This window comes from Chanodichthys erythropterus, chromosome 4, assembly GCF_024489055.1.
Source record: "Chanodichthys erythropterus isolate Z2021 chromosome 4, ASM2448905v1, whole genome shotgun sequence".
In the NCBI taxonomy this organism is placed as follows: domain Eukaryota; kingdom Metazoa; phylum Chordata; class Actinopteri; order Cypriniformes; family Xenocyprididae; genus Chanodichthys; species Chanodichthys erythropterus.
This window is the reverse complement of record NC_090224.1, coordinates 574,595-588,693: the sequence shown is the minus strand read 5'-3', so window position 1 is coordinate 588,693 and position 14,099 is coordinate 574,595. Positions and strand designations below refer to the sequence as shown.

At 39.5% G+C, this 14,099-nt stretch overlaps 1 protein-coding gene across 1 annotated transcript in view; it reads right to left on the bottom strand.

The window, feature by feature from the left end:
• mei4 (meiosis-specific, MEI4 homolog (S. cerevisiae)) overlaps positions 1-14,099 on the bottom strand; it is a 41,309-nt gene that overhangs the window by 4,798 nt on the left and 22,412 nt on the right. The window contains exon 4 of the mRNA XM_067383527.1: positions 2,985-3,116. Within this exon, the coding sequence (XP_067239628.1) occupies positions 2,985-3,116 (132 nt within the window). The remainder of the gene's footprint in view (positions 1-2,984; positions 3,117-14,099) is intronic.

Below are 14,099 nucleotides of genomic sequence, written 5' to 3'. Positions count from 1 at the left end.
CATTTTCCAGCACTTCCTGGATATTGCAGTGACCAATAGATTCATTTTACACAAAGAGCAGTGTGCGATCCACCAGCGATCCACTGAGCAGCTGCTCACAGGCGTTCCCCTATGGCAGCTCTAAAGAGTGAAGATGCAATCATCTGCCTGCTCCTGTGAGTGACATTCAGAACCTATTGCAGAAGGGCCAGCATGGGTCAGCATTGTTGCATACGATGCAAAAGGAGCACCCCATGGAACCGCCAGGAGTGTGATGTGGGCATATGCTTGCAATTAGATTCAGAGAGAACAATATTTGATTTGAACTGGATTGAAGGTTGCAAAAATGCCAGGAGAACTTGGGTAAAAAAGTAAAAAACAAAAAAAAGACTTGGATATAAGTAGCATCAAGTTTGAAGTGTTACATTCTTTCATTCATGAGTTAAAGGTGCCCTAGAATCAAAAATTGAATTTACCTTGGCATTGTTGAATAACAAGAGTTCAGTACATGGAAAAGACATATGTTGAGACCTCCGGAAAACAGGCGAATCTCAACATAACCCCGACTGTTACGTAACAGTCGGGATCATTCATATGCATGACCCCAATATTTGCATATGCCAGCTCATGTTCAAGGCATTACACAAGGGCAGCCAGTATTAATGTCTTGATCTGTGCACAGCAATATATCTGTGGAGCAATAATAACTGACAAGATCCATGATTACATGATATTTTTAATGATATTTGTAAATTGTCTTTCTAAATGTTTCACTAGCATGTTGCTAATGTACTGTTAAATGTGGTTAAAGTTACCATCGTTTATTACTGTATTCGCGGAGATAAGAGCCGTCACTATTTTCATTTTTAAACACTTGCAGTCTGTATAATTCATAAACACAACTTCATTCTTTATAAATCTCTCCAACAGTGTAGCATTAGCCACAGAGCATATAGCCTCAAACTCATTCAGAATCAAATGTAAACATCCAAATAAATACTACACTCACAGGAATTGATGCATGCATGCAGCATGAATGACGAACATCTTGTAAAGATCCATTTGAGGGTTATATTAGCTGTGTGAACTTTGTTTATGCACTGCATAACTGCACTTATAGTCGAGAGCTCGGGAGGGCAGGGAGCGAGAGATTTAAAGGGGCCGCGCAGCCTGAATTGGTGCATAGTTAATAGGGGTGGTGAAAAAAATCGATTATTGATTAACCGCGAGTATGTTATGGACGAGTATGAATCGATTATTAAATTTTCAAAAATCGATTTTTTATTTATTTATTCATTTATTTTTTTTTTGCATTATTTTATTTTGTAAAAAATGTTATACCGGGAGTTGAACGTCACGAACGCGCCCAGTTCCAGTTAGCAAGCGTGTGTAACGGCAGCCAGAGCAGGTGTGTAAAATGGAAGAACCAGGAACGAGCAACCAACCGATCCACCCAGCCAGGGGCGGACTGGCCATCTGTGTGATCTGGAGAATCACAGAACGGCCGGTACTCCAGGACGGCCGGCGGGCCGGCCCACCACCCACCACCACGCACGCAGTCATCATCTGTTTTTTTCCCCCACTAATCTGTTTCACACTCCAGTACTGTAGGGGGCAGCAATGCACCTTTAAGTTGGATGCCAGCTGCACTGGCCGTGGCCGCCAAGTAAGCAGCAAAGACGTTAGATCAGTGGTCTCAAACTGCCGGCCCGCAACTGATCTCAAAAATAAAACATAATCCGGCCCGCTAAATTATTCTTATTCTTATTCTCTAGTTGCTACCTGTCTGATATGCAAAGAAAAAGTCGCCGTTCTAAGGGGCATTCACATATCGCGTCCGCGCCGCATTCTCCTTTCCAATGCGCTTTCGCTCCAGTGGCGTCTGTCGTTGCTATGCAACCATGAGCCGCGCTCTCAATCGCTTCTATTATGAGCGCGCCTGCCTAAATTACAGTAAAAGCACTCGACTTTAAGTCACAAGCGCCGATTTAAACCACCGAAACTTTTTCTTTACCTTGACATGTTTCGACTGCAACCTGCAGTCTTCCTCCACCTGAACACATTGTCTTTCTAGAAGAAAATTGTCCAATTTCTACAGTATGTTGGTTCTGATCTACTTCCTAAAGGAAATAAGCCTTTCATTTATTTGTTATTGTTTAGTTCAACTTGATGAGTCACAACACAATGTGATGTATTCATTTCTGTGTTCTACAGAACATAAGCTACATACAAATAATTCTGAAGTTATAACTACAAGACACAGAAAGTGCTTTGAGTTGTTGTTACTCAATGAAAGAGTTAAGTAATTCAGTAGCTGACTTTTTTTTTAATACTGCAATCACTTTGTAGTGTATTTTCGTTTACTGTTGTGAAATGGAAAATCAATAATCGCTAATCGAGAATTGTTAATAATCGAAAATCGACTGTAATCGAATCGGGACTTCAATAATCGTAATCGAATCGAATCGGGAAATCAGACAGATTAACCACCCCTAATAGTTAATGATGCCCCAAAATAATTTAAAAAAATCTATGGGGTATTTTGAGCTGAAACTTCACAGACACATTCAGGGGACACCTTAGACTGATATTACATCTTTTGAAAAGACGTTCTATGGCACCTTTAAAAAAATGACACCTTGCATTTCAAGACAGCACATTGTGTTGAAAAAGCAAAATATGTGAAAACAACCTATTTCATCTTCAGGTATGATATGACTCTTATCTTTAGTATTTCTTACCCAATACATCTTAAATAAAAATTTACATAAACAAAACTTACATACATACATAAATAAAAACTTACATACATAAAACTTAGTTTTAAAATACTGTCATTAATGTATTTTAAGGTGCTTCAGTAATATTGTCAATAATACTGTACCTATTTTCAGTTTCTTTAGAGAAATGCAGTAAACTAAAACACTGAACTTTTCCACTAACAAACAAGTGCCTCAATAGGAAGAATGTTTTGATATCTATATGCGTAGTGTGTTGTAACCTACCTCACAGGTTTCCAATAGCTGCTGTGCCAGCTGAATGGTCTGAGACATTAAGAGTTGAATAAATGAAGTTCTCAGGACACAACTTCCTCCCAGAGCCAGCAGACACTCTGACAGCACGCCATGGACTGAGAACTAACAGCAAAATGAGACCACATCAGACAGATCGGCCTCTTTAGATGATACAGTAATGAAACAGAAATACTGAAAAATGAAATAAACAGACTGAAATTACAGAATATATGTTTCATATACGAGGAAATTAAAATGAGAAAAACTGGAAAAACTGTGCAAAACTTTTCATACTGATAGGCTAAATATATATATACAGTAAATTAAGCACTTCATCCATATTAGGTTTCTAAAAAAGGACTATGAAGGCTGTCACAAACATTTTCTAGGTCAATGGCACCACTCTCCCTTTCCTGTGAAGCCGTGGTCACACTACACTTTGAGTACACAAAATTTCTACAGACAGTGCAACAGTCATAATATGATGCGACTCACTTTTTTTTTTTTTTTATAATACATATAATTCATCCAAAATATTAAAATATGCAATATATTCCACTATACTGTAAAGCTGTAACTTTTTTTTAAATTCAGCTATGAGGTCACACCATGAGGCATCAATCTTCTATTGGTCACACTGGCCAAACTTGAGCTTTGGAACACAGCCAATGCATGAGCATGTTTCTCCTGTCTCCTGCTTGTGTGAATGGAAGTAAATGGAACGAAAAGTGTAGTTTGACCACCTCTTTAGAGTTTGAAATAGGTTCTTACCACTCATTGATGCACTGTACTATAAAAACAAACACAACAGCAACTGTATTCAAATACACTGCAGAAGCCAGAAACTGATTAACGGAACTGAGCTGGATGATGACATCACTGATTTCTCCAGAACTGATTTACAGATGAATTGAACATTTCATAATTGAATAACTTTACACAGTTATTGAACTGAACTGAAACAACACTGCCCTGACTTCAGCTTAACAATGAATGATACTACACTGCTAAAAAAAAATTAAAGGAACACTTTGAAAACACATCAGATTTCAATGGGGAAAAAATATCATGGTGGATATCTATATTGATATGGACTGGGTAATGTTTTAGGAATGAAAGGATTCCACATGATTTGATGTAAATGAAAATTGTCAAATTACAGAGGACTGAATTCAAAGACACCCCAAAAATCAAAGTGAAAAAATTATGCAGCAGACTAGTATATTTTGCTGAAATTTCATTGCAGCAACTCAAAATGGTACTCAGTAGTTTGTATGGCCCCCACGTGCTTGTATACATGCCTGACAACGTCTGGGCATGCTCCTAATGGTGTCCTGGGGTATTTCCTCCCAGATCTGGACCAGGGCATCACTGAGCTCCAGGACAGTCTGAGGTACAACCTGATGGCGTCGGATGGACGAAACACAATCTCCCAGAGGTGTTCTATTGGATTTAGGTCAGGCAAGCATGGGGGCAATTTAATGGTATCAATTCCTTCATCCTCCAGGAACTGCCTGCATACTCTCGCCACATGAGGCTGGGCATTGTCGTGCACCAGGAGGAACCCAGGACCCCCTACACCAGCTTAAGACAATGGTTCAAGGATTTCATCCTGATATCTAATGGCAGTCAGGGTGCCATTGTCTAGCCTGTAGAGTGGGCGTTCCTACATGGATAGGCCTCCCCAGACCATCAATGACATGCTGAACGATGTTACAGGCAGCATAACATTCTCTACAGCTTCTCCAGACCCTTTCACGTCTGTCACATGTGCTCAGGGTGAACCTGCTGTCATCTGTGAAAAGCACAGGGTGCCAGTGGCGGACCTGCCAATTCTGGTGTTCAATGGCAAATGCCAATCAAGCTCCACGGTGACGGGCAGTGAGCACAGGGCCCACTAGAGGACGTCAGGCACTCAGGCCACCCTCATGAAGTCTGTTTCTGATTGTTGGTAATCAGGCCTGCTGGAGGTCATTTTGTAGGGCTCTGGCAGTGCTCATCCTGCTCCATCAAGGAGCAGATACCGGTCCTGCTGTTAAGGACATTCTACGGCCCTGTCCAGCTCTCCTAGAGTAACTGCCTGTCTCCTGAATCTCCTCCATGCTCTTGAGACTGTGCTGGGAGACACAGCAAACCTTCTGGCAATGGCAGATATTGATGTGCCATCCTGGAGGAGTTGGACTGCCTGTGCAACTCTGTGGGGTCCAGGTATTGCCTCATGCTACCAGTAGTGACACTGACCCTAGCCAAATGCAAAACTAGTGAAAAACAGTCAGAAAAGATGAGTAGGGAAAAAAATATCCTCCACCTTTAAAACCATTCCTGTTTTGGGGGTCTTCTCATTTTTGCCCATCTAGTGCAACTGTTGTTAATTTCATTAACACCAAAGCAGCTGAAACTCATTAACAACCCCTTCTGCTACTTAATTGACCAGATCAATATCCCAGGAGTTTAACTGACTTGATGCTATTCTCTGATTAAAAGTGTTACTTTAATTTTTTTGAGCAGTGTATTTTCTTTCCAGAGCTGCTTTACAGCATAATTGAATTCTGTATGTATCATTGAATCATTATTTTTCTATTTATTACAGTAAAGCTGTTTTGAACAATCCATATTGTGAACATGAATGTTTATAGCTCAGCAAGCTCAATCTCACATTGTAGTGTCCAGAAATGCAAATTCATACCTCATGATTGTGTTGTATTTTCCATGTTGTCGAAAAGAGTTCTATAGCATGTCAACATGTTTACAGCTAATGGTCTAATGACACCAACATTTAAATGTAATCGCTCCTTTAAGTATGCAATTTTGTTGCCTTCACGGTAAAGCAAGAATGCACAATATGTCACAAACAAGACTACTGTATGTACTTGCAATTGTTTGGCCAAGAATGTGCTTGTGTATTGTTGGCGAGAGTATGGAGAATGATTACCAAAAACAACTTGACTACTATTTAAAAGTTGACTTCCAGGGCAACAAATGAAAGTGTAGGATATGACAGTTTTAAGGTGAAAGGGGTCACGTAGAGATGTGTCTGGTGGATGACACAGAGCACCCTTAAAATAGTATTTTGTCTTTTAAAAAACACTTAGACACTCACAAACTGTAGTTTTCATTAAATTACAATATATTTGTCCCAAATCATTTATAATGGTTGAATGATACATCTTTATATCAAGATCGCAATATAAAAATGCGACGATATGCATCATTGATGTAAACAATTGATGTAAAAAATGATTCGTGATATAATATTTTTTTCTCGGACTGTATTTATAATGTTTAATTCACCCAAAAATGTAAATTCTGCCATCATTTACTCACCCTCATGTCATTTCAAACTTATAAGATTTTTGCTCAACTTCCAAACACAAATGAAGACATTTTTACATTACATGATGATGATACATTGCATTGATGATCTGAAGCGCATACGCGATGGAACAACACTCCTCAATGTGAAAGCGCAAACATTTGAATCACCATATCACATTTAATTTTAGTAGTATCACTATTCAAAACACTTTAGCTGGTTTATTCTTATATGTATAGTACATTAATAGTGGGAGGGGTAGGACATAGCGAGCACTGGGAGAGTCTGTGTGCGTGGCTTGTAGCCCCAGTTGTACTTTCTGCTAGGGTCCGCGTAACGTAAAAATCGTCATAGGTTGGTGTACGCGGAGGCTCTTTGCGGACATCCATGTTCATCCCATTTTTTGTGACAGTGCGTACTTAGGCTACAAAAGCACCAACTGCGCATGTGCTGGAAAAACAAAATTACAATTCATCAAAAAAACAATATAAAGATTATCAGCTTTTCACATTTGTGCTCAGCTAACCTAGGAATTTACAACATAGTCGGTCGGTTCGCTTACATAACTGTAAAACAAGCTATTTTTTTCCTCTGCGTTTTTATTATTACAGGAGTATGGAACTCAATCTGTATTGTAATAGGATGTTAGGATGGTAGTCCACGCTAACTAGTTGAAGTATTCTCTCTGTAAACAGTAATCACCCATTGTAATGTCAAACAATGATATGTGTACACATCTGGCCTAAATGTTTATCTTATGTTTAGAGGTTTTCAGATTTGCTTGGAATTCTGTGCACCTACATAAAGTATAACAGTGACGCTGCTATCACGTCGTATAAATAACGTCCTACTCCAGTCGTGACAGTTCCTGGTTGATCGACTACTTCAGACGTTTCTTCGTCGGACTCGGGCTCGAATTGATACAGTAAAATTGATGCTATCTTTTTTGTTCATACATTGTATAAAATGTCTTGTGAATTGATAGCTGTTATTGAGTTTATTAAAATAATAAAGTAATAATAATAAAAAAAACTTCTCTTCTTTAATTTGGCTTAAAATATCACAATAATATTGTATTCAGAGTTTAGTATTGTGATTTAAAACACTCATGACATGAGTGTTTTGTTACACCCCTAATAAGAATGTGAGTACAGAAAGATCCATCTGGTGTGCATTACTTATGAGTTGTCCTGGCCTACTTGTCACCCACACTGTTAGACCTTGCTGTAGAAAAACAGCCAAATTCTGACAGTAACAAACCATTTTCCATTAAAATAGTAATATACTGTAGAAAAAAACAATGCATTCTGGGTAATATTTGTCATCTTTGAGAAAATAGCCTACAGGAATATATTGTGAGTTACCATCGCTCAAAGTCAACACTCAGAGGCTGTGTTCTAAATCACACCCTATACTCTCATTCACTATTCCCTACATTATTTTACTAATGTAGTCCACTTGACAGAGTTAATTAAAAGAAGTGAGTGAATTCAGAAACTTTATGAACACCTGATAAGCAGAATCACTGAAGGACAGAGAAACAAGACCAGAAAAATGACAAGCAGAAACACAGACTGAACTACAACTGACTTCAGTTTGACATTATTTCTTTCACACATGTACAGAAGTTCTTGTTGAGAATTAACAGATATGGGGCCCTATTTTAACGATCTAAACGCAAAGTGTGTAGCGCACGGCGCAGGTGCACTCAGGGCGTGTCCAAATCCACTTTTGCTATTTTAACGACGGAAAAACGGTCCGTTCGCTGGGGCACATTTTTGAAATGGGTTGTCCCTATTCTCTTAATGAGTAATGGCCGTAACGTTCAATAAACCAATCAGAGTGTCATCTCCCATTCCCTTTAAGAACGAGATGCGCTCGCGCCATGGTGGATTGCTATTTACATGGCGGAATTTGTTGGCAGAAAAGATGAACGATCTGCTCGTGCGCGAAGTTAAAGCGGGCTTGCAAATGCAGGCTTTCAAATAGCTCCGCGTGATGAGTCAGTTAATATGTATATGTGTGTGTATTGGCACGATTGTTCAATTAATTAGCCAATTTCGTTCATCATTATAATAGGCTGAATTGAAAATAGGTAGCCTAATTCTAATACACGCAATGACTATTCATCATTACATTTTTATATTTTTGTAGCCTACACAATAATATTCTTTTACACTGTAATCCTTTTGTTTTTAATATTTGGCATGTTTGCGTGATGCGCATCCCTACGTGTAATAAGCAAAGTCAACGTGCACTGTGGCCGCGCCCAGAGGCGCAGTTTCTACCAACGCGCTCTAACAAAAAAATATCGCGCCATTGACTTTAGACTAGGGGCCCTATTTTAACGATCTAAACGCAAAATGTAAATCGCACGGCGCAGGTGCACTCAGGGCATGTCCAAATCCACTTTTGCTATTTTAACTACGGAAAAACGGTCCGTGCGCCGGGGCGCATTTTTTAAATGGGTTGTCCCTATTCTCTTAATGAGTAATGGGCGTAACGTTCAATAAACCAATCAGAGTGTCATCTCCCATTCCCTTTAAGAGTGAGATGCGCTCGCGCCATGGCGGATTGCTATTTACATGGCGTACACGCGATGAGTCAGTTAATATATATGTGTGTGTATTGGCACGATTGTTCAATTAATTAGCCAATTTCGTTCATCATTATAAGTAGTAATAGGCTGAATTGAATTCTAATACACGCAATGACTATTCATCATTACATTTTTATATTTATGTAGCCTACACAATAATATTCTTTTACACTGTAATTGTGCACGCATTGTGTGTAATAAGCAAAGTCAACGCGCACTGTGGACGCGCCCAGAGGCGCAGTTTCTACCAACGCGCTCTAACCAAAAAATATTGCGCCATTGACTTTAGACTAGGTTTGAGTTGGTCTATGGCGCAGTCTATTTTCAGCTCCTTAAAATAGCAATGCGCCGGCAATGCGCCTGAACACACCTCTTTTTTAGACCAGCACGCCCATGGGCGCACTAACTGGCGCAAATGCATTTACTAATTTAAGGACGTGGCGCTGAACGGGAAAACGCGAACGGCGCCGGACGCAAACTAGCAAACACACTTGCGCTGTGCCTTGCGTCACATTGCGCCGGGTGGATTATAGGGCCCATGATGTTGACGTTTTATTGAAAACAAAAAATGACTGAAGTTTGCAGTCACCATCGTGGTGACAAGTCTCTGCTTCAGTTTGGCTCTTGGCGCTTTTACATTAGCTTTCTCTGGCTGCTGTAATTGAGTGTTTATAAAACAACATTTGATATAACAGAACAAAGCCAACATGAAGTTGATCAGGTTTGTTGGCTGTTGTGATGCTTCTGTAATCATCTTAGACTTTCTAATTCACTGATCTCCTTCTGTGTTTAGTTTTTGATTTAATGGGTATTTTATATACTACAGATATACTATATCTGTGATTCAACAGCATAAGAAGCAGCAACATTTCAGTAATCAGTTATTTAGGAGAATATATAAGTCTCATAATGCATAAAATATTTTGAGTTCCTGCATAACTTGAGAACAATCAGAACATGAATCTCAACAATGATGACATCCAAAAGTTTAATGTTGCAATGCATGTTGGATGCCAGCATAGTACAAAACTCCCAGCATGCACTGCAGCATGAATAAATTATGCAGCTGAATGGTCCTTTTTTTTTATTGCCACCATTGTTGAGATTGATGTGCTGATTTTTTATATCTGTGTGTGTGTGTGTGAATAATGTTGCAGCTGTTTTTTGTTCATGGTGTTTAAAAATAAAATCTTTTTAGTTGATTGCTGTTGGAACTCTTGCTTTAGTTTCACAGTGGTGATAATGTAAAATATCAGTCAGTTAATAATGTAACAATGGATAAAACACAGTATATATTCTGTGAATCAAAAGAATTTGTGATGGTTATGTCTTCAACAATACACAATTATCCACACTCAATGTTTGTTTGGTTTTTCTTCCCCCCACATTTGTTTACACCATAACAAATGTGACTTGCAAAAGTAGTTTAAGCAGCCAGAGGAAAAAACTGATCTGTTAAAATGCCATGGGTCAAGAGCTCAACTCAAGCAAATGCTGATCTCCTCAATGGTGGCATCAAACCAAACATTTTAATAAAACATCAACATCCAAACTTCTGTTAATTCTCAATAAGATCTCTTTTGTAAAAATAAAGTTAATCTGATCAGTAATAAGTGTAATAATGTGTAGTGGCTGGAAGATAGTTGTAGTTTCTTCTCGTATTTTTTTCCATTCTTGTTCCCCTTTTCAGTGGTTCTGCTTGTTAACAGCAGGTGTTCATCATTAATGCTCAATCATCACTTATATATTAACTTAATTATCTCACTGCAACACAGCGTCAATGTTACTTTTACTCTGTAGTGTGGACACTAGAGGATGTTCCTGTGGGGTTGAAAGGGTTAAAGGTCTAAGATAAAAAGACACACCCACAAAATGTATTTTAACAGTTACAAACTGTAAGTTAAAAAACAGTTATATACTGGCAACACTGTTGCCAGTAGTTTACTGTAAAATTGAGTTTTGTGGGTCACCATTGTGCTGAAGAGTAGAGCCTGCGCTTAAGTTTAATAGAAGATCAAGAGGCATTGGTGATATGCTGTATGTTGTTTTATTTAACAGATGGTGACCGTGTAGTTGCTGATGCAGTGAAAATCTTTTTATTTAAAATGGTTTAAGTGAACTCTAAAGAAATAAGTTCATAGTAATAATATGCTCATATTATTAGCATGTAATAAAAATTATCTTGTAAATTTAAATGGCAGTCTGACAATTTGAGGCAGTTGGTTTCTGCAAATGAAATGAGTTAACACAAGTTTAATTTAGTGCATGGTATCTTTAGAGTAACATACTGTAGATCAGGGATTCCCAAAGTGTGGTATGCGCACCCCCAGGGGTATGCGAGCTGCCACCAGGGGGTGTGCGAGAGGAAAAATGTAATGGCGGTCTGTTTTTTTAAGTGGGATTTTTCCATACAAAAAAAAACATGAACAGTAAACATTTCCTTTATAATCACTTTTATTTTAATTAAAAAACTATAATTTATTAGTTTTTGATAGAAACAGTGATTCTCAACATGCGTCCCGTCACGAATGTAAATGCGGCCCGCGATATACCGACCAGAATTAAAAAAAATAAATTATAGCATTTATTTTTGTTTTTAAATTTAAATTGAAGTGAATTAAATAAATATAAATTAGCTATAATGCTTTATTTGTCATATAAAATCATTTTTGGTGAGCATTTATTATTTTCAGACATCAGGCAATGACGAAATCACTCAGTTAACGAAACGAACACTTACAAGTGCGCACTTTGGAAGAATTCAAACAGCTGCCATTATTTTTGTAAATTTAAGACTCAAAATGGTCAAATTTGTTATTAGAGGAGAAAAACTAAATGTAGTACATACAAAGAAGGAACACATGCAAACAAGAAGAGTCGCAGCATCAGCAGTAAAGGTAAGAAAAATGGAAGAATCAGTTTGCTGTTAATGAGCGAGATGGGCAGCCTTCGTGTTTGCTCTGAGGTAAAGTACTAACTTGACAAGCAAAACCTACAATTTCAAAAGACTGAACTGTGAATTCGATGTGTTTGTTTCATGTATTTTAAATCAGTAAAAATAACCGCATCAGCGCACTGCGGCTGGAATGAGCCGCAGTCGGGCACTGCGGTCAAGCCAGCCGCCACTCAGAAATAAGCGGTCAAACTAGCCGCCCCTATATTTCACGGTCCGCGCATACACTTGCTATTACGGTAATACTGTTTATGTACCGATCTGAACGTGATTTCACATTCATTTATTTATTCAGTCAGTCAATCTGTATGAATGAATAAATATAGCTAAAAAAAATATTTCACAGCTCAATTTCACCTGAAAATGATAGTAAACCTCAAAGCCGGACATTGTGTGCTGCTGAATTCCAAAATTAAAGCCACCCAACACTCATAGGTTACGCTGTTTTGTTTCACCTCAGCTGGAGAGGGCACCTTCTCACAGTGTCAACTGCACCGTTTCAGGACATTCTGATGTTGCAGTCCAAAATAAAAGCCCCCCAAAACGCATGTATGTGGTGTTTTGCTCATATTTTCAGAAATTCATAAAAAATAAAATCCTAGTTTCCACAGACTAATTTCACATCAGCTGGAGAGGACACCTTCTCCCAGTGTCAACTGCATTGTTTCAGGACATTCTGATGTTGCATTACAAAATAAAAGCCCCCCAAAACTCATGTATGTGGTGTTTTGCTCATATTTTCAGAAATTCATAAAAAAAAAAAAATCCTAGTTTCCACAAACTAATTTCACCTCAGCTGGAGAGGACACCTTCTCCCAGTGTCAACTGCACCATTTCAGGACATTCTGATGTTGCATTCCAAAATAAGAGCCCCCCAAAATGCATGTTTCTGCTGTTTTGCTCATATTTTCAGAAATTCATAAAAAATAAAATCCTAGTTTCCACAGACTAATTTCACATCAGCTGGAGAGGACACCTTCTCCCAGTGTCAACTGCACCGTTTCAGGACATTCTGATGTTGCATTCCAAAATAAAAGCCCCCCAAAACGCATGTATGTGGTGTTTTGCTCATATTTTCAGAAATTCATAAAAAATAAAATCCTAGTTTCCACAGACTAATTTCACATCAGCTGGAGAGGACACCTTCTCCCAGTGTCAACTGCATTGTTTCAGGACATTCTGATGTTGCATTCCAAAATAAGAGCCCCCCAAAACTCATATTTCTGCTGTTTTGCTCATATTTTCAGAAATTCATAAAAAATAAAATCCTAGTTTCCACAGACTAATTTCACATCAGCTGGAGAGGACACCTTCTCCCAGTGTCAACTGCATTGTTTCAGGACATTCTGATGTTGCATTCCAAAATAAAAGCAGCACCGCCCAAGGAGCACTGCCAGCGCCCGCACCCTTCCAAGCGCTCGTCCTTCCCCAGGCGCCAGGGACCCCGGCCCAGGATTGAGCTGGACCCGGCGACTCTGAAGTCATCCTGATCTGAGAAGGAAGAGGATTGGGGCAAGTCTCGTCACGGCCGGACCGCCCCAAAAGCTCTCTCGTGCAAACTCCCCTCCGCCTCGTTTATATCTGGGCACGGGAGGAACACAACCTGCTGTAACAGGGCCCACATGTGTTGCACCCTTGCCAACCCGCCCATTTTTTTTTTTTAAATACTCCACAAAAGAGCAAATTTCCTCTTCCACCCACCTCGGTGTTCGACCCCCTTCTTAAGCTTGCCATCATCCGATTCTCCCTCTCGCCACCCGGGCCGAGGCTTGGAAAGCCATCCCCGGCGTGTCAAACTGGATTCTAACGGTCATAAGCCAGGGCTACTCGCTCCAGTTTGCCAGAAGGCCTCCGCGATTTGGCGGGGTTATTCAGACTTCGGTACAAGCGGACGACGCACATGTCCTCCGAACTGAGGTTTTAACTCTGCTGAGAAAAGGGGCAATAGAAATAGTCCCCTTCCCAGAGAACGAGTCGGACTTGGTGCCGAAGAAAGACGGCGGTCTCAGGCCCATTCTGGACCTCAGGTTGCTGAACCTTTCCCTCATGAAGCGAAAGTTCAAAGTCCTGACGCTGAAGCAGATCCTCGCGCAGATTTGCCACAAGGACTGGTTCTGTTCACTGGATCTGAAGGATGCTTACTTTCACATCCAGATAGCCCCTCATCACAGGTGATTCTTGAGATTCGCGTTCGAGGGTGTGGCTTACCAATATACGGTCCTCCCCTTCGGGCTCTCACTG